The sequence below is a fragment of the Ictidomys tridecemlineatus genome, chromosome 11 (assembly GCF_052094955.1).
Source record: "Ictidomys tridecemlineatus isolate mIctTri1 chromosome 11, mIctTri1.hap1, whole genome shotgun sequence".
NCBI lineage: Eukaryota > Metazoa > Chordata > Mammalia > Rodentia > Sciuridae > Ictidomys > Ictidomys tridecemlineatus.
In genome coordinates this window covers 59,930,193-59,951,909 of record NC_135487.1, presented here as the reverse complement: position 1 = coordinate 59,951,909, position 21,717 = coordinate 59,930,193, and the positions used below count along the sequence as shown (strand labels likewise).

The 21,717-nt window shown below is 34.4% G+C and overlaps 1 protein-coding gene across 1 annotated transcript in view; it reads right to left on the bottom strand.

The window, feature by feature from the left end:
- Msh4 (mutS homolog 4) overlaps positions 1 to 21,717 on the bottom strand; it is a 64,361-nt gene that overhangs the window by 35,592 nt on the left and 7,052 nt on the right. The window contains exons 3-6 of the mRNA XM_078026509.1: positions 20,297 to 20,412; positions 19,309 to 19,482; positions 14,925 to 15,097; positions 7,901 to 7,968 (exon numbers count right to left, since the gene is read on the bottom strand). Coding sequence (XP_077882635.1) covers positions 7,901 to 7,968; positions 14,925 to 15,097; positions 19,309 to 19,482; positions 20,297 to 20,412 — 531 coding nt within the window. The remainder of the gene's footprint in view (positions 1 to 7,900; positions 7,969 to 14,924; positions 15,098 to 19,308; positions 19,483 to 20,296; positions 20,413 to 21,717) is intronic.

Sequence of the window (21,717 nt, the reverse complement as noted above, 5' to 3'; positions counted from 1 at the left end):
GTATTCTGTTACTTTGCTCAATTTTTCAGTTATATGAGTTTTTACATGGATTCTTTAGGGTCTTTTAGAATTATATCACCTGTAAATAGATACAATTCAATTTCCTCTTTTCTTATTTGTATCTCTTTTACTTTGTTCTCTTGCCTGATTGTTCTGTCTAGTTGTTTGAATGATTTTTGTTCATTACTTTCTCCCTTATTCATCTTAGAGATTTGAGGATTTACTGAATCAATGATGTAGATTCCTTTTTCTCATTTATATATCTACTCTTCTAGTGACATTTATTCTTTCCTGGACTTTCATTACTCTGTGTATCTTGCTTCCTCTTCTGTGAATAGGATTCCTTTAAGTGTCTTCTGTAATGTTGGTTAATGGTGATAATTCCTTTAGTTTATGCTTATCTTAGAAGATCTTCTTTGATTCTGAAAGATAATTGTGCAGGACATAGTCATTTAGGTTTGCAGATATTTCCTTCAAGGGCTTGAAATATATCATTCCATGCCCTCAAGACTTTTATAGTTCTTCTATGAAACATATTGTTATTCTGATGGGTTTGCATTTATAAGTGACTTTTGCTTCTCTTGCAGCTTTCAATATTCTTTGTTCTGAATTTTTGGTAATATAACTATAATATAATGTGAAGAATTCTTTTCTGGTCATTTCTACGTGCAGTTCTAAATGCCCAATATGCATAAAATGTCAGACTCATATAGGACCATCCATGTCATTCCCAATATTTGGAAATTTTTTGCTATTATTTTCACTGAATAGGAGTAGACAATGCTCCATTGTCTACTCCTACGATTTTCAGGTTTGGTCTTTTTTTTTTTTTTTTTTTTTAAAGAGAGAGTGAGAGAGGGGGACAGAGAGAGAGAGAGAGAGAATTTTAACATTTATTTATTTTTTCGTAGTTCTCGGCGGACCCAACATCTTTGTTGGTATGTGGTGCTGCTGAGGATCGAACCCGGGCCGCACGCATGCTAGGCGAGCGCACTACCGCTTGAGCCACATCCCCAGCCCCCAGGTTTGCTCTTTTAATCATGTCCCAAAGGTATTGGATGTTCTGTTCATTCTTATTTTATCTGAAAGTAATAATTTGTCAACCTTCTCTTCAAGCCCTGATATTATTTATTCCACTTGATCTTGTCTATTGGCAAAGTTTTCAACTGAGTTTCTTATTTGACTTATTGAGATTTCCATTTCCAAGATTTCTGTTTGCCTTTTTGAATCTCCCTTTATTGAATTGTTCTTTCATATTCTTCTTTATCTTCCTTAATTAATTCAGCTGTTTATTTAAATCCTCTTTGAATTATTTTTATTATCATTCTTTTAAATTCTTTGCCCAGCATTTTATCCTCTTTTTAGAATCATGTTTTAGAATCAATTACTAAATAGTTATGAACTTTGGGAAGAATTGTGTTGCCTTGTTCTTCCATGTTTCTTATATTTCTTTTGAGATTTGTGCATTTGTTGAATGTGTATCTATTCCACTTTTATATGAAGGCCTTCTTTGGGAAGAGCCTTTTCATGATGATGTGCCCATTGTTTGTTGCATAGTGTTGAATTTAATTCAAAATGGCCTTAGTAATGTAAGTTTACTTGTGGTTTCTCTGGCTGTGATTATGAATTTTGACAGTGCATACTGTGTTGGAGCCTGAGACTCCCCCTTCCTCTTTAGATCTTGCAAGAGAGGGTCCCTTTAGTAGTTTAGGTAGGTGTGTTATAGACAGCAGAGTATATGGATAATCTGTGGTCACTCTTCCAGACTTGTCAACAATGTGCTGTCTGCAAGGGTATGATAGCGACCTATGATGAGGTCCCTTGTAGGTGCAGTGTCCAAAACAGTTGTTATTTCTCTCTGTTGTTGCTATAGGAGTGGGTCTTCAGCATGATGCCAGCTATGCCTGCTTGAGGGCATGTTATTAACTTGGAGTTTTTATTTCCCCTACTCTTTATGTCAAAATATCTGCTTAGGTTCAAGCTGGGTTGAGTCATGGGTGAAGTAAGGTACAATCTCTTAGCTGGGCTGGGAGTACAGCTCAGTGGCAAAGGATCTACCCAATATGCATAAAATGCCAGGCTCAATCTCTAGTACCATGCAGAAAGAAGAAAACAAGTAACTCTAAGAAAAACAAATAAAAGCAAATCAGATACAAAACACTCATAACAACAAAGAAATGGCAACAACAAAAATCATACAGAATCAACCAAATAATTAAAAAATGATGAAAATAAAATTGAGGGAGTAAAAAAGGGAAAAGGAAAGCATAATAAAATTAAAAATAGAAAGGAACAAAAATGGTAAATTTTGAAAGCGAGAATAAAAAATAAGACAAAAATTTGAATCTTAAAAAAGAGTAAAGAAAAATTAAAAAGAATTTGTGTGTGTGTGTGTGTGTGTGTGTGTATACATAAATATTTGGACAAAATAGTAAATATATTTTAAAGTCTTAATGCAGAATGAAAGAATCATCTCCACTGAGGTGATCAGTTGTCTGAGCAAGAGTAAAAGCTTGCTACCTATGCAAATCAGCATTCTTCCCTTGTCTTCTTTAGCTATGCACCTCTTGGAGAGAGCAAAGACTGGAGTTTATCACCCTTTCCTTCTTACTCTTGTGTTGCTTCACAGATGACCAGTAGGAATTGATCAATTTGGAACAGTTAGAATACTTAGTTGGCCTTTTCATCAGTGTGAGCTAGGGCAGCACAGGACAATATCTTGGCAGAAATCTACTCTGGAGATTAGATTTAGCTCAGTGTTATTCCAGGACTGTGTAGCCACTGCATTTTAGTACATCTGATTCACCAACACCCTCTGTGAAATCCACTTGGAAGGGCAACAATTTGCACTTTGTGAGGGCCTGAGAGAGGGAGTTGCCTGCTGCAGACCCTGCATAATCCACTACCCATGACTCTGGCCTTCCAAGACCTAGCTCCTAGCTCCTGTGCTCATCTCATTAGTTCCCTGAACTTCTTTAGCTAGTTGCCTAAGCCATCCATCTTAAAGAGGGAACTCTGATCCTTCAGAGTCAAGTCAAATCTCAAGAGAGATTCCTGCTGAGACAGTGTAGTTAGTAATGTTTTCTATGGGTTCTCCAAGTTCAGGAAAATGCAGGGTCTTTTGTTTCCCAGAAGCAGCAAGCTCAGATGTAACCTTCTCAAGTTACTTCTATTACAGCACCACAAGTACACACTGGAAAGTACAGAGAACCTCTCCAGCACCAGCCTCCTATGCAGATACCAAACAGATCAGCTGTGTTCACTTGGAAGTACTGGCTCTCTGCACTGTGCCAATTTCTGTTCTACTTGTGTTCACTTGGTCTCCCTCCTGTCTCCATAACCACCCATACCCCGCTACCCTTGCCCTCAGTCACACTGTTGTATGCACTACATTGTTGTACACTCAGTACTGGGACACTCTTTCTCATTCTGTTCCACTCTCTAGAGTCCCTGGTCTTATCCAAGTCTCTGTCCAGTATTGAACCCCAGCATCTTCCCATAGTCATTACTTTAATAAGAAGCTTCTCTCTAGTTGTTCTGATTCCAACTTCCAGAAAAAGTAGGTGAGTGCAGGCGGGCCATCTTGCCTCTCCAAATCTTAACTTGTGGATAAAATTCCCTACTAAAATGAACAAGAACTCCTTGGAGAAATACCTGATTCAAACGCTGGAGCAGAGAAAGTACAAGGAAAGCCTGATTCATTGTATTATACCAGAAAGTGATAAAGAATAATGAGTGTACTTCCAAATGACATAAATTCATCACTCTTCATATATGAAACATTTTTATGAGTTGTGTCAGTCACCTAGTTGTTCATTATTTTGATCAAACTACTTGGAAAGAAGAACTTAGAGGTGAAAAAAATTTATTTTGGGTTCATGGTTTCAGAGGTCTCAGTTCATGGTTGGCTGACTCCACTGCTTTGAACTTGAGGTGAGACATAACAGCAGAAGGACATGGTAGAGGAAAGCCTCTCCGCTCATGGAAGCTAGGATGGAGAGAAATGTGTTACAGTAGATGGGGTAGAGAGAGGTGATGGGAGGAGAAGAAAGGGGATGGGGGGATAGGAAGGGCAACAGAACAACAGACACTAGTATGGCAGTATGTATAAATGTGGCTGTATAACAAATGTGATCCTGCAATCTGTACACGTGGAAAAATAAGAATTCATACCCCATTTGAATCAAATGTATGATATGTCAAGATCATTGTAATGTTTTGAGCAACTAATAAAAAAAATTTAAAAAGGGGGAAAAGACAACCCACAGAATGAAAGAAACTATTTGCAAATCCAATAAGGGACTAGTACCCAGAATAAACTCTTAAAATTCAAAAATACACATAACCCCCATTAAAATGGGTAAAGGATTGCCGGGAGCCATTCATGAACTGTGTATGAACTAAAATTAGCATGGAAGCCTTTGGGTAGGAAAGTCTGGTATCTAGAAACTCACCGAGGCACTCCTGCTATTGAGACTGCCCAGTTCACATGAATTCCCATTCAGCTCTGTCACAGGTTCTGCACAGAACAGGAGATGCAGTGACCTACTGGAGGCACATAGCCACACAGCCTCTCAGAGATGGATGTGACTTGCCAAGGTACCAATAAATCTGTTGACTGCAAGCTACCATGAAGCAAGACTACACCTGTTGAAACCTTATCCCTGCCTTTGATGTACTCTCTCTTAAATAAACAATTAGTGCCACTTTCTAGTTGTTCAGTTCCAGCTCCTACCAGGAGGAAGGAGCTATTAAGCACTCTGCTTTTTAACACTAATTTCTGGCTCTATCTCTTAATTTTTCACTAACTATTTTAGACTTTCATTTTCTCAGGCAGCTTACCACCTCCTGAGCAGAAAACTACCCTAGTGGGGTGATGGTTGCCCCGTGATGAAGGATATGAATAAATATTTCTCTAAGGAAGATACACAAATGGCCAATATTGCATATGAAAAAAATGCCTAAGCATTTTGATCATCAGGGAACTACCAATCAAAACTATGAGATAATACTTCTTACCTACTAGGATTGCAACAATCAAAGAGTGTGATAATAACAAATCTTAGCAAGGATGTGGAGAAATCAGTACCCTCAAGCACTACTGGTGGGTATGTAAAATGATAAAGTCACTTTGGAAAATAGTATGGTATTTCCTCAAATAATTAAACATAAAGTTATCATATTACCTAGCATTTCCACTCATAGGTATACATCAAAATAAATGAAAACATATGTCTGTATAACAACTTGCACACAAATATTCATAGCAGCATTACTGATGATAGCCAAAAGTGAAAATAACCTAAATGTTCACCAACTAACAAATTAATAAGCAAAATGTACCATAAACATACATATTAAGAACAAAGTGAGCTAAGAATGTAGTCCAGTGGTAGAGTTCTAACTAATAAGTCAGCAAAAGAAATGAAATGGAATCATAGAAAGTTCTCAATCCAAAAGAAGGTAGGGGGTAAATAAAAGAGAAAAAGAGGGAAATAGATGAGGAATATAGAAAAAAATCAAGATGGCAGATTTAAATGGAACCACCATATGAATAATTTCAGAAAATGTAAAGGGAAAAATACCTCAATACATTCTGATCGAATACAAAAAAATAAGACCCAAAATATATGTTGCCTATAAAAAACTCACTTTAAGTACAAAGATATAAATAAGTTAAAAGCGAAAGGAGGGTAATGATGTCCCATTCTAATGCTAATTAAAAGCAAGCTGGTTATATTAATAATAGAAGAGTGGATTTCAGAGCCAAATATTTTAGTAGGGATAATGAGGATCATTTCATGAGAAAGGTTAAAACTCATCAAGAGAACATAACAATCTTAAAGATCTCTGTACCTAATAACAGAGCTCCAAACTGCTGAATAAAAACTGATAAAACTGCAAGGAAAAAAATAGGCCAATCCACAGTTACAGTTAGATTCCAATGCACCTTTCTCAATAACTAAAAGAACAAATAGACAAACCAGTATGAAAATAAGAGACTTGAAGAACACTATCAACTTGAACTGATATTTATGAAACATCAGCAAAATACACATTTTTGTCAACTTTTCATGGACCATTAACCAAGATAGGCCTATTCTGACCCCTAAAATAAGTGTTTATAAAGTTAAAAGGATCTGTATTATTCAACCTTTTTCTCTGCCCATTAGGAGTTCAAATTAATAACAGAAAGGTATCTGGAGAGTCCCCAAACATTGGAAACAAAAAAAACCACACTTCTAAATAACCCATATATCAAAGAAGAAATAAAACTTGGAATTTAGAAAGTATTTTGAACATTTCTTAATTAAAAAGAAAACAAAGTTGAGGATTACAGCTAAAGCAATATTCATAAGAAAATTTATAATACTAAATGTTTACATAAGAAAAGAAAAAAAAGGTCTCAAATCAATGACTTCAGCTTTTACCTTTAAAATGTTGGTAAAAAGTTAAACCTAAGCACAGATTAAGCAGAAGGAAAAAAAAACAGATAAAACAAAGAAACAAACAAAAAATCAATGAAACAAAGAACAGATGAAATCCCAAGCTGATTCCTTGAGACTAGCAACAAAATTGACAAACCCTAATAAGGCTGATAAGAAGATCATATTCAAGTTACCAGTATCAGTAATGAGAAAGCACATCACTAAAAACTTTACAGACATGTAAAGACAATGAGGAGGATACTACAAGCATTTATGCCAGTAAATATGAAGGTTTCAGTGGAATTAAAAATTCTTTGAGAGATACAACTTACTAAAGCTCATTCAAGAAGAAACACACAAATAGAACAATATTTATGTAAAAAGTTGAATTTTTAGTTAGAGACCTTCCTACTAAAAAAGTACAGGTTCTAATGACTTCATTTGTGAATTCTACTAAATGTACATAAATAATAATATCAGTTCTACATAAACTCTACCAGAAAAATTGAAGAGTAGGAAGAATACTTTCAAATTTACTTTATAAAAATCATTTAATTATCAGTAATCTCAGGTTATCTCCAATTTGTTTATACTGAATTTAAGGTATTTTAATGACTTAAAGATACTTCCAGTTCTGTGCCTGTCCAACAGCTGAAGCTCTTCCACCTATTGAGCTTTTATTACAAATAAACCTCAAAGGGTGTTTTTTTTTTCCTACAATATGGGATAATTTCCCAAATATAAAATAGGTTTGAATGAATTTTTAAAAGTAATCAAATTTTACCGATGTACAAGATTTTATTTCCTTAAAGTAAATATTCTTTAGTTCACCTTAAAAGGAAGAATTTATTATTTCCTTTAACTATGAGGACTACTTAAATTTGGAAAATATTCAAATAAGTAGTTTTATTCTTAAAGGTTAATCATATTTAAAGACTATCAGTGGCATAGCACTTGCCTAGCATGTGTGAGGCACTGGGTTTGAACCTTAGCACCACATAAAAATAATAAATGATAAATAAAATAATTTTCAAAGAGGAATAAAAAATACTCTTTGAATTTAATATAATTTTATTTATGAGGCAAATATTATTATAATTTAAGGTTTTTTAAAAATTATATATAAATCTTTAAATAACTTAAACATGCCAATTCCTGAAAGAGCTAAGAAATTTTTTATTATGCCATAACATATAGGATAATACATTTTTTAATTTGAAAGACAATTTTTTTTTTATTTTGGTGCTGCTGGGGATTGAACTCAGGACCTCACACGTGCTAGGTAAGGGCTTTTACCACTGAGCCTGGGATAATACATTTTTAAAAGATTTTTTTAAAGAGGTCTTAAAATATTCTAAATATCAATAATGAAGTATTTTCCCAAACATTTTTTATATTTTACCATTGTTACATTATATTAAGATAAGTTATATAACAATAATGATAAAAACATGATGTGTAAGTAAGCATACCGTGTCTTGTTTTGGAATTTGGACTAAAACAGAAAGAAGCTGTTCCGTATCAAGGAATCTTGATATAACTGAAATAAACAGACAAAATGTGAGCATTTAAACTAGGGCTAGCCAGGCATCGTGGCTTATGCCTCAGCCTCTTAGTGAGGCCCTAAATCCACAAAAAACAAAAACCTTTATGGTACAGTCAAATATATATATATATATATATATATATATATATATATATATATATATATATAGTGTAAAATATAACCCTTGAATAATAAAACAGAACAGTTCTACCTGTAACTCTTACTTATTTTAATATTATTCTTTCTCTACCAGGAATAAAACAATACATTCTAATGTTCTTTTGTTAATTTTGATTTTTTACCCATCTTTTCTCAAAATTTGACACGTTGAAAACCCTTTTCTTCTTGAAGCTACTCTGTCTTTTGGATGTTACCTATAAAATTTTCTTTATCTACTTTGATCTCTACTTCTCTTTCTGATATTTAAAATGCTTAGTTTAGCAGCATGGCTTAACCACTAACCATGTAATTGACCTTCGATGAAGTTACCTAACTTTTCTGAACTTCAGATATTCTCATCTTTTCAATGTGGATAGCATCAGATCCACTCACAATGGCCTGTGCAGGACCCAGGCTCACTGTAGGCCCAGGTCCACTCCTCCACCAGAAGGTACCCACGGAAGCCCAGCTTCCTCTGGCACAGCACCGCCCCTTCTGACCAGGCCCAGGCCCAGGCCTGGCCCAGATCCACCCACAGCCCCCAGGACTTGCGCAGGACCCAGGTCTAAGGCAGGTCAAAGTTCACCCCTCCCCCCACCTGGGAGCCTAAGCCTAACCCACTTCCATCTTGGGACTCTGCAGTCATCACCATAGCCTTCCTCAGGCAGTAACCTCTAACTTTTTCACAACAGAGAGTGCCTAGAAGCAGCTGAATCTCAGAGCAGGCATCCCAAGAGAGCGTGAGGCCCACCCTTTCATCCCCATCTCTGTAAGATAATGCATGCATCTTGGGGTACCTTAACTATTGTCTCAAGTTACCTTGACTATTTCCGCCACCATCTTTAGATGTAGTAACATACATTGAGGGACACCAGCAGGGTCTGGAAGCCCAACATCAAGGTGAGGTACAGACAACCTGCACAGGTACTACAAGAATATAGGGGAGATAGAGACTCAGGAAAAAAAAAAGAAATCCTTGAAATAAAGGATATAATAAATCAAATAAAAAACTCAATAGAAAGCATAACAAACAGACTAGATCACTTGGAAGAAAGAACGTCAGATAATGAAGACAAAGTATGCAATCTAGAAAATAAAGTTGATCACACGGTGAAGATAGTAAGAAACCATGAACAGAACATCCAAGAATTATGGGACAGCATCAAAAGACCAAATCTAAGAGTTATTGGGGGATAGAGGAAAGCACAGAGTTTCAAACCAAAGGGATGCACAATCTCTTCAATGATATAATATCAGAAAATTTCCCAAATGTGAAGAATGAATGGGAAAACCAAATACAAGAGGCTTACAGGACACAAAATGTACAAAATTACAACAGATCTACACCAAGATACATTAAAATGAAAATGCCTAGCATACAGAATAAGGATAGAATCTTAAAAGCCACAACAGAGAGAAATCAGATCACATAAAGGGGGAGACAAATTTGTATCTTAGCAGGTTTTTCAACCTAGACCCTCAAAGCCAGAAGAAAATCATAGAACGACATATACCAAGTTCTGAAAGAAAATGGATGCCAACCAAGAATCTTATATCGAGCAAAATTAAGCTTTAGATTGGATGATGAAATAAAACCCTTCCATGATAAACAAAAGTTAAAACAATTTATAATTAGAAATCTTCTATCACAGAACATCCTCAGCAAAATTATCCACAAAGAGGAAATGAAAAACAAGGATAAAAATCAGCAGAGAGAGGAAAAATCTAATCAGAGGAGAAACCAAGTCACATTAATTACCAAAATAAACGAAAATGGCTGAGATACAAATCATGTCTCAATAATAAAACTGAATGTATGGCATAAACTCACCAATCAAAAGACATAGACTAGCAGATTGGATTAAAAAAAAAAAGATACAATAATATGCTGCCTCCAAGAGACTCATCTCACAGAAAAAGACATCCACAGACTGAAGTTGAAGGGTTGGCAAAAATCATACCACTCACATGGACTGCGGAAGCAAGCAGGGATTTCCATCCTCATATCAAATAAAGTAAACTTTAAGCAAAAGTCAATCAAAATGAATAAAGAGGACACTATATACTTCTCAAGGGAAGCATATACCAATAAGACTTAACAATTATAAATATATATGCCCCAAATAATGGAGCATCTATGTTCATCAAAAAACTCTTCTCAAGTTCAAGAGTCAAATAGACCACAACACAATAATTTTGCCTGACTATAACACACCTCTTTCATCACTACATAGATCTTCCAAACAAAAGCTGAACAAAGAAACTATAGAACTCAATAATGCAATCAATAACTTAGACTTAACTAACATATATAGAATATTTCATCCTTCAATTAGAGAATACACTTTCTTCTTAGCAGTACATGGATCCTTCTCTAAAATAGACCATAAACTATGCCACAAAGCAACTCTTAGCAAATATAAAAAAAATAGAGCTATTACCCTGCATTCTATCAGATCATAATAGAATGAAATTAGAAATCAACGATAAAATAAGAAAAAAAGCAACTCCAACACCTGGAGACTAAATAATATGCTACTGAATGAACAATGGGTTGCAGAATATATCAAGGAGGAGATTAAAAAATCTTAGAGGTGAATGAGAACACAGATACAACATATTGACATCTCTGGGACACTATGAAAGCAGTTATAAGAGGAAAGTTCATTGCATGAAGTTCATTCCTTAAAAGAAGAAAAAGTCAACAAATAAATGACTTAACATTACATTTCAAAGTGCTAGAAAAAGAAGAACAAATCTACATCAAAAAGCAGAAGACAGGAAATAATTAAAATCAGAGCTGAAATCAATGAAATTAAAACCAAAAAAAATTGAAAAAATTGACAGAACAAAAAGTTGGTTCTTTGAAAAAATAAATAAAATTGACAGATCTTTAGTCATGCTAACAGACAGAGAAAACTCAAATTACTAACATAGATGATGAAAAAAGAAATATCACGACAGATACTACAGAAATACAGAAGATAATTAGAAATTATTTTTGAAAACTTGTACTCCAATAATATAGAAAATATATAGAAGGCACCGACAAATTTCTAGAGTCATATAATTTTCCCAATTGAATCAGGATGATATGCACAGTTTTAAAAAATCAATTTCAAGCCATGAAATAGAATATGCCATCAGAAGCCTATCAACTAAGAAAAGCCCAGGACACAGCCAAGTTCTTCAAGACCTTTAAAGAAGAACTAATATCAATACTTTTTTTTTATTGGTCATTCAAAACATTACAAAGCTCTTGACATATCATATTTCATACATTAGATTCAAGTTGGTTATGAACTCCCAATTTTACCCCAAATACAGATTGCAGAATCACATCAGTTACACATCCACATTTTTACACAATGCCCTATTAGTAACTGTTGTATTCTGCTACCTTTCCTATCCTCTACTGTCCCCCCTCCCCTCCCCTCCCATCTTCTCTCTCAACCCCATCTACTGTAATTCATTTCTCTCCTTGTTTATTTTCCCGTTAAACAGATACATTAGGTGGGGGGGAAAGGGAGAGAAAAGGGAAATTGCATGGTATTGGAGGGAGACCCTCATTGTTATACAAAATTACACATAAGAGGTTGTGAGGGGAACGGGAAAATACTCTTTAATTTATTTCAGGAAATAGAAAAAGAGGGAGCATTTCCAAACTCATTCTATGAGGCCAATATCACCCTGATTCCGAAACCAGGCAAAGAACATCAAAAAAAGAAAACTTTAGACCAATATCTCTAATGAATATAGATTCAAAAATTATCAATAAAATTCTAGCAAGTCAATTACAAAAAGATCATGCATCATGATCAAGTGGGATTCATCCCAGGGATGCAAGAGTGGTTCAACACACGGAAATCAATAAATGTAATTCATCATATCAATAAACTTAAAGATAAGAATCATATGATCATCACAATAGATGCAGAAAAAAACAATGACAAATACAGAACCCCTTCATGTTCAAAACACCAGAAAAATTAGGATAACAGGAACATATCTCAACATCATAAAGGCTATCTATGCTAAGCCCCAGCCAACATTCTAAATTAAGAAAAATTGAAAGCATTCCTTCTAAAACCTGGAATAAGACAGGGATGCCCTCTTTCACCACTTCTATTTAACACAGTTCTTGAAACACTGGCCAGAGCAATTAGACAGACAAAATAAATTAAGGGGATAAACATAGGAAAAGAAGAACTCAAATTGGCACTATTTGCTGATGACAGATTCTACAAGACCCCAAAAGTTTCACCAGAAAACTTCTAGAACTCATAAATAAATTCAGCAAAGTACCAAGATATAAAATCAACAACCATAAATCAAAGGCTTTTCTGTATATCAGTAACAAATCCTCAGAAAGGAAAACTACCCCATTTACAATAGCCTCAAAAAAATTAAATAAAATACTTGGCAATCAACTTAACGAAAGAGGTGAAAGGTCTATATAATGAAATTATAGAATCCTAAAGAAAGAAATCAAAGAAGACCTTAGAAGATAGAAAGATCTACCTTGCTCTTGGATAGGGAGAATTAATATTATCAAAATGACCATACTACCAAAATCACTATACAAATTTAATGCAATTCTGATCAAAATCCCAATGGCATTCCTCACAGAAATAGAAACAGCAGTGATGAAATTCATCTGGAAAAATAAGAGACCCAGAATAGCTAAAGCAATCCTTAGCAGGAAGAGTGAAACAGGTAACATCACTATATGAGACCTTAACTATACTACAGAGCAATACTAACAAAAACAGCAAGGTATTGGCACCAAAACAGACTGATAGACTAATGGTACAGAATACAGGACACAGAGACTAACCCATAAAATTACAATTATCTTATATTAGATAAAGGTGCCAAAAATATACATTGGAGAAAAGATAGCCTCTTTAACAAATGGTGCTTGGAAAACTGGAAATCCATCTGCAACAAAATGAAATTAAACCCCTATCTCTCACCATGCACAAAACTCAACTCAAAATGGATCAAGGACCTAGGAATAAAACCAGAGACCCTGTGTCTAATAGAAAAAAAAAGTAGGCCCGAATCTCCATAATGTGGAATTAGGCCCTAACTTCCTTAATAAGAATCCTATAGTGCAAGAATTAAAATCAAGAATCAATAAGTGGGATGGATTCAAACTAAAAAGTTTCTTCTCGGCAGAAGGAACAATCTGTGAGGTGAATAGAGAGCCTACAGAATTAGAGCAAATCTTTACCCCTCATATACAGCACTTATCTCTAGGGTATATAAAAAACTCAAAAAGCTAAGGACCAAAAAAAAAAAAAAATAACCCAATCAATAACTGGGCCAAGGACCTGAACAGACACTTCTCAAAAGAAGATATACAATCAATCAACAAATACATGACAAAATGTTCATCATCGATAGCAATTAGAGAAATGCAAATCAAAACCACTCTAAAATTTCATCTCACTCCAGTCAGAATGGCAGCTATTTTGAAGATAAACAACAATAAGTGTTGGCGAGGATGTGGGAAGAAAGGTACACTCATACATTGCTGGTGGGGCTGCAAACTGATGCAGCCAATATGGAAAGCAGTATGGAGATTTCTTGGAAAATTGGGAATGGAACCACCATTTGACCCAGCTGTCCCTTCCTTAATAAGACTTCTATAGTCCAAGAATTAAAATCAAGAATCAATAAATGGGATGGATTCAAATTAAAAAGCTTCTTCTAAGCAATTAAAATTTAAAAAGAAATAAAATAAATTATGCTTTCTTCTCCGAAAGAAAAAGTAATAAATAGAAGCTAGATAAAAGTGTTGCTAGCAAATCAGCATTATTCATAATGTAAATTGACATTATTTTAGTTAAAGAAAAATAATACTAGATGGAAGTTTAGATATGCATTAAAGAAAGTAGAATATTCAAAATTTTATATGCATTAAAGAAGGAAGGATACTCGAAATATTAAATAAATAAATATAAAATGCTAAAAAAGAAAAAGAAATAAAGAAGAAGGAAACTGCACCATCATACCAGTGAACAACTAAGGAATTTCTCAAGAGCTATTTTCTTGTCCCTGCTATGAGCTGAACTGCATTCTCCAAAAAAAATTTAAAGTCCTAACTCCTAGTACCTGTGACATGACTTTATTTGTAAACTGTTTTTTTTATAGATATAATCAAGTTAGGATAAAGTCATTAGGATAGATCCTAATCCAATATGACTAATGTTTTACATGAAGACATCAAGAACACAATATGACAACAGAGGCAAAGATTGGATTGATAGAGTTGAAAGTCAAGGCACACTGTGGATAGCCACCACCAGAAGCTTGAAAAAAACAAAGAAGGATTGATTCTCCCTTCAGTTTTAGAGGGAGAATGGCCCTACCAACACCTTGATTTCAGCATTTAGCTTCCAGAACTTTAAGACAAAATTTTTCAGTTGTTTTAAACCATGGAGTATGTGGTTCTCTTTAAATAGAAACCCTAGGAAACTAATATACCCCATCTGTTAATAATTATCTAATTTGGACAGATCTTCCCTCTCTGAAGATTACCACAGAGCAAAATAATTACGAACTGTTCATTAAAAGAATAGAAAAAAAGGAAAAGAATAGCATCCAGAAAATAAAAACATACCTCTGAAATTATTTACTGTGAAATTTAAAGGAAATTTTCAGGAAAATAACCTCTTTACAAGAATATAAGAATTTACACGTTCACTGACTGCCTTTCAAAAACTTAGAAAAAAATAATTCAACTAAAACAACTGTATTTTCAAAATTAGATGATATTCTTTTACCTGATTGAAGTCCAAAAAAGAGTTCCTCATCTTGAAGTAATTCTTGAACACAATCTAATCTCATGTTAATGGTTTCAATATCAACTAGAGGTTCTAATATATTAGAACGAAGTCTTCTACTCCCTCCAGGAGTCTTAGTATAATTTAAAACACCAAAAAGAGTATGATTATTCCTTTGAAAACACAAGTTGGAAAATTCCATTAAGTATACAAAGAAAATTCCATTTTAACTTTGTAATTAAATAATTTTATAATCTATAACAGTGATATTTAAACTTTAGTATGCATACAAACTACTTGGAGATTCTTCAGTATGTCTTGGAAAAGAACTGAGAATCTATATTTTTAACAAGCTCCCAAATATAGGGTCAGTCAATGAACCAAATTTTGATTAACAATAGTATCTCCTTACCCTTAGCGACTTTTTCCACAGATCAATTTCAATATTCAGACTAATATAAAGTTTTAAATCTATGACATTTCATCAATAATAGCAAAATTATCAGTAATATATCCTAAAAAGGGGTGCATTTATATTGTTTTTTAAAAAATGAGTATTTAGTGTACTGATTTTGTTCTAATTGAAGAAGTTACAGAATTATAAGCAAAAGAGAATTCCATAATTTCTAAGTGATTCTTATAAAGAAATAAGCTATTATTAAGAATGCATTTCATTGGACTTTTTATGAGACAATTATATTGTATGCAAAATATCTGGTTAATTCTAATTTTTTGTTTGTTTTTTAAAGAGAGAGAGAGAGAGAGAATTTTTAATTTATTTTTTAGTTTTCGGCAGACGCAACATCTTTGTATGTGGTGCTGAGGATCGAACCTGGGCCACACGCATGCCAGAAGAGCGTGCTACCGCTTGAGCCACATCCCCAGCCCCTAATTCTAATTTTAATGAATAATTACTGAGTCCTTACAGTATTCAAATCTCAATGCTAAGTCCTAAGAACATAAGACAGAAAAAATTTCTATGGCTTTTATAGTGTAGTGGCTAATAATTTAAAAAAATTTTTTTAGTTGTAGGTGAACACAATACCTATATTTTATTTATTTTTATGTGTGCTGAGGATCAAAACCAGTGCTTATCCATTAATTAGTCATGACAGAAGACAAAACAATTTGAATGGGACAGAGAGACAATAAACACATAATCTTAAAAAAACAGCTGGGCATGGTGGCACATGCCTGTAAACCAAGCAGCTTGAGAGACTGAGGCAGGAAGATCACAAGTTTAAAGCCAGTCTCAGCAACTTAGCAAGGCCCTGAGCAACTTAGCAAGAACCTGTCTCAAAATAAAAAATAAAACAGTTTGGGAATGTACTCAATAGTTAAGCACCCCTGGTTCAATCCTTGGTGAAGAAGGAGAAGAAGGATAAGGGGAAAGGGGAGAAGGGGAAGGTGGAGAGGGAGGGGGAAGGAGAGGGGAAGGGAGAGAGGAGAGGGAGGGGGAGAGGGAAAACATTTCACATATATAAACTAGTAACAAAAAAATGAAAATAAGAATGCATAAGAAAATGATTAGAATGTTGATGATTAGTTAGGTTGATTAAGAAAGACTTCTCTGTGTATTCAACAGTTGACTTAAGACTTGAATGACAAAAAAAGGAGGCAGCAATGCAAAGAGGATGATGGGATGGGAATTATAACAATTATAGCTAACATACGAAGAACACTTGGTATATACCAGTAATTGCTTTAATCACTTTACATGTATTTGACTCATTTACTTCTAACAACCATTGCCGGGTTTCTGTTCTCATGACTAAAAGGCTCAGGGGTCACTCCAGATAAACTGGGCTAATTGGGCTGCACAAAATAACCACGTAAGAGACACAAATACCTTTTTCTTTGGGGTCGCTGTGAAGGCTCCTCTGACCTTAAGGGTCAGCAGAAAGAGAGAGAGCGAGAGCACGCGCTGACCCCTTTTATTGAAGAGAAGTTATTTAAATGAGGCAAGGGGTCAGGTTTTGCTGCAGTCTGGATGGGCAAATAACCGGGAGGTGACAAGCAACTTGAAGGTTGAAGCGGGAACTACTGTATTGCAAGTGAACTCAGCGGGAACTGAGCGAGAACTCAAAGTAGCGGAACCATTTCTCTGCGGGACAGCAGAGGTATATATACCTAACTAATTACACACAGCTTGACTCAATTACCATTATCTAGATACAGCAGTCAGCCAATAAGGAATCTTCATCATCTTAATGGCTCGCTGGCGTTGCTTCACAAACCGCTCCTCCTGGCAAACTGCCAGGCGCCATCTTGACTTGAATTGCATCCCCAACAAGGTTTCAGGGGGCTGAGTCTATCTTCATGATGTCCACTGTCAGCAGGTTGACTGACATCTGGGTAGACCACACCCAAGGACACAGTAAGGACACACACAAGGCACTTCTATGGAAGATTCTATCCTAAACAGGGCAAGGGGTTATATTACAAAGGAACAGGTGAGCATAGCTTCACCCATGGGGCTGTAGCAAGTCATACCCACGCAGAAGACATGGACCCTCGACCCAAGAAGGGTGGGGAAAGCTCTACCACATTTCTGTGACTGAGCACCTCAGCATCCAGCCAGGAAGTGTGACTCAGTCATGTGCAAGGATGGTCTCCCACAAACCATGATATAAGGTAGATGCTATTATTAGTCACATTTTGCAACTAAAGAAACTGAAGCACAAGGACTAACTTATCCAAGGTTTCCAAGTAAGTTTCTAAGTAAGTAGTAGAATACCAATTTAAGCCCAGGAATTCTGACTCTAGAACGAGAAAAAAGATTGAGCTCTACAAGTGGGCTAAGAATGAGAGAGGTGAATAAAGAAGTTGATAGAGACCAGGACACAGAAGTCCTGTAGGTCATGGTAAAGAATCTGGACTCTATTCTGAATGTCATAGGAACCACTGGAGGGTTTTATAGAAGAAAGTCAGGAAACCTGATTTCTAGGGGCTGGAGTTGTGCTCAGTGGTAGAGTACTTGCCTGGTATGTGTGAGGCCCTGGATTTGATCCTCAGCACCTCATATAAATAAATAAATAAATTGGAAAAAAAAGATCCATTTATAACTAAAAATATTTTTTAAAAAGAAAACCTGACTTCTAGATTAAAAATATCACACTCTGGCTACTACTTGTAGAAGGATAAGGAAAAGGCAAAGAGATAAGTTGGTAGACTATTATATTAGTGCAGTCTAAGAGAACAGAGGTTTGGGTTAGGGGTTAGTCTTAGAAGTGGTGAGAAGTGATACAGAATTATATAGACTCTCAAGCCTGAGTCAGAAGCATTTACAAATGGATTAGATCTGGGATGTTAAAAGGAGAGGAAATAAAAGTGACTCTTAAGTTTGTAGTCAGACTATTAGATTTTGGACAGATCAAATTAAACAAATTTTTAGGGAACTATCCAAATTAACTGATGGGGGGTCTCTCATCACATGCACAATTTTTTTTAACCTTTTGAGGACTTGATTTCTGCAGAAACAAAGGAAGTGACCAACACACACAGTCTGACATTTGCTACAGAAATTAATGGGAGTAACAGGTGACAAGCCCATATAAGCACTGGAGCTATTCAGATAGTTCAGTAGGTAGAATATCCATCTGTTAAACTGAGATTCTTTGATTCAAGTCTGTGAAAAGACTTCTGAATTTCTCATTTTGTATTATAGTACAAACTCTGGAGATCAGATATTCCTTTAAGTTTGTGTATCCCTAATATACAGCAGGAACTCAAGTAATGTTTGACAATGATAAACAATGATGAACTATGCAATGTCATGAGGTAAAACTGAATATAAAGCACTTTACAACAATAACTAGGGTTGATTATTGATTTTTTTATGTTAAAATAAAATAACATATGAGGCTGGGTTTGTGTCTCAGTGGTAGAACACTTACCCAGCACCTGCAAGGCACTGGGTTCAATCCTCAGCACCACATAAAAATAAATAAATAAAATAAAGGTATTGTGTCCAACTAAAATAATAATAATAATAACATAAGAAGAATAACAGAAAATCAATAATAATTTTAACCCACACCATAACATATGTGAAGCAGTACCTCAATGTGGTTTTAATTTTCATTTCCCTAATGCTAGTTTATCTTTTCATGTACTTGTTGTTCTTTGTTATATCTTTTGAAGAAATGTCTTTTAAGTCCTTTTACTCAGATAGTAACTGGGTTTTTCTGTTGTTTCATACAAATATGTTTTAAAACCTATTTTTTGTAAAACATCTGAGTGGTTCACCAACAAGGGTACAATGATTAAAAATGTTTATTAAATATTTCTCTATCAAAAAATTAAAAGAACTTTCATGTATTCACATAAAATATGACATAAAATAAGCTGATATATTTTATAAGAAAAAAACTGATGCTCTTACCTACAGTCTTGGTTATTAATTAATAATTCAAGGTTTTGGGCTGAGGATGAATCTATCATGGCTGTCTGTTCACTACCCTGAAAACAAATCTTCAGCGATTTTGGTGCATAAACTGAATTTTGAATAAACTCAACATATTTTAGTAAAGCTGCAACAGCTGCAAGGCAGTAATACCTGTAAGGTGACCAATGACATAGCACTATGTGTTTAGAATTAGGGAAAAAAAGGTATTGATAGAGAAGAAAACATTTATTTCACCTTAATATTAGGAAAATCACAAGTACTTGCATAGGATCACTTAAATTCAAAGCTAAAAGGTACACTGAATATGCCTAATTTTTAAAAACAAGGTAAATAACCTCTAATCCATAAAAAATCCCATTACTTAAGGGATATATTAAACTCCAATAAGTTACTTAGAAGAAAACATTCAATAGTATATTATATCAATTGTTGACATATCATTCTAAATATTCAAATAAGTTGAGACTTTATAGGTATAGTCAAGAGGTCCCATAGTCATTATGATTAACTGAGTAAACAGGAGGTCCACTGGCTCAGAGAGTATCTATTTAGCTTATTTAAAGAAATATTTTTTCTAAAAGTATCATCACTATCTCATGCTGACCCTTTTAGGAATAAATGTATGAAGTAACAGAAACACAACCTTAACTGTTTTCATTTCCTAGTACTCAAAATTCTAGGATATGGTAACTATTTGAATGTTTTTAACTCCAAAGTATGGCAAGCATCAACCTTTAGGGCAACAAATTATGACTAATTTGAAAAATTCTATGTAAATCAAATTAGTAATATATGCCTTGTATATAAACTTCATTAATTATTTTTCTACTTCAGTAATTACTATGTATTATGAAATCAGGCACTTTTCTAGGTGGTAGGGATATAATAGATAACAAAACAAAAGAAAATCTTTGCCCTTGTGATACTCATACTAGAGATTAACTTCCTTTATATTATAACTTACTTGGATTGAACCTCCAGTAGGACAGTGCTGAATTCAGTAATACATAATTGTTCGATGTATTCTAATCCTTTTGTTTCATTGAAGTATTTCCTTTGGATAGTACTGAAATTAACGTTCTGAAAAGAAGTTTTTATTTTAAAACTGTAAAAATTGTTGAGTGCCACACAGTTACTAAAAAACTGCTTGCTTGGTTTTTTGTTGTAGTTTTTTTGTTTTGTTTTGTTTTCTTCCTTTGGTACCAGAAATTAAACCCAGGGGAACATTACAACTGAGCTACATACTGACTTTTTTATTTTATTTTTTAATTTTAAGACAGGACCTCACTACCGTTACCCAGGCTAGCCTCAAACTTGCCTTCTGCATCAGCTTCTCAAGTCACTAAGATTACAGGCATGTGCCACCACGCACCCACCTCAAAACTGTTATTCTTGAGTGAATCCTGGTACATGGGTAGGTGGTTTCAATATTGCTTAAAGTTTATCTTTTAATATTTTCAACATTTAAAGTAAGTTTTCTTAATTATAGAAAAAAGAAAATGGTTATTTATCTTGCTAAACGAATTATAGTATAGTCTGTAGTTCTTATTAGGCATTACTCTCATAAAATTTAACTAAATATATATTAGATATGATAATTTAAAAAATAGAGCTGGAGTGTATCTCAGTAGTAGAGTGCCTCCTTAGCATGTAGGAAGCCCTAGGTTTACTTCCCAGTACCAAATAACTTTTAGATTAATAAATAAACATGAAAGTCTTTGTCTTCTATTAATCTTATTCTATAATAACAATTCTATAACATCACACGGTTTTAACCTCAGTCTTCCATATTCTAACATATTGAGAAAGGGTAAACTTTATCATGTGCTAGTTGAAAAGATGAAAATCCCAACTCCCACCTCCTTCTTCTATAAAATGCTATTTACATGTAGTGAATTTAATTTATTTAGCTTAAAGAAAAAGAGCTTATAGGACTTTTTGAAGAGGGAAAAAAAGGCATGTAGTTGTACAGTAAAAAGTTTACTTAATCTGGAAAAAAGTAATGGGTAAGAAAGATAGTATAATAACAATGAACTATGAAAAAGCTGTTAGGACTGCAAAAAAAACATGAGCAGATAAGTAATATATATGCCAGGAATGTTTTAAAAGTTATTCAATTTAATCATCACAATAACCCTGTTTTATTTTCCTTTCTAAGTAAAATTCTGAAGTCAAGTAACTTTCCTGATATACACAATCCGAAGTAAAACTTTTTTAACTATTGAAAGGGTAAAGTTTCTAAGCTGGAAGGCTTGAATTAAAATGTAAAAGATTAGGTATTATTGAGTTCCACTGTTACACCCAGATTCCTGAGATAGTTAAGACAATACCCTACTAGCCATTTAGCCTAGGGCCCTGTGCAGTTTGTCACAGGGCCCCCCCAAC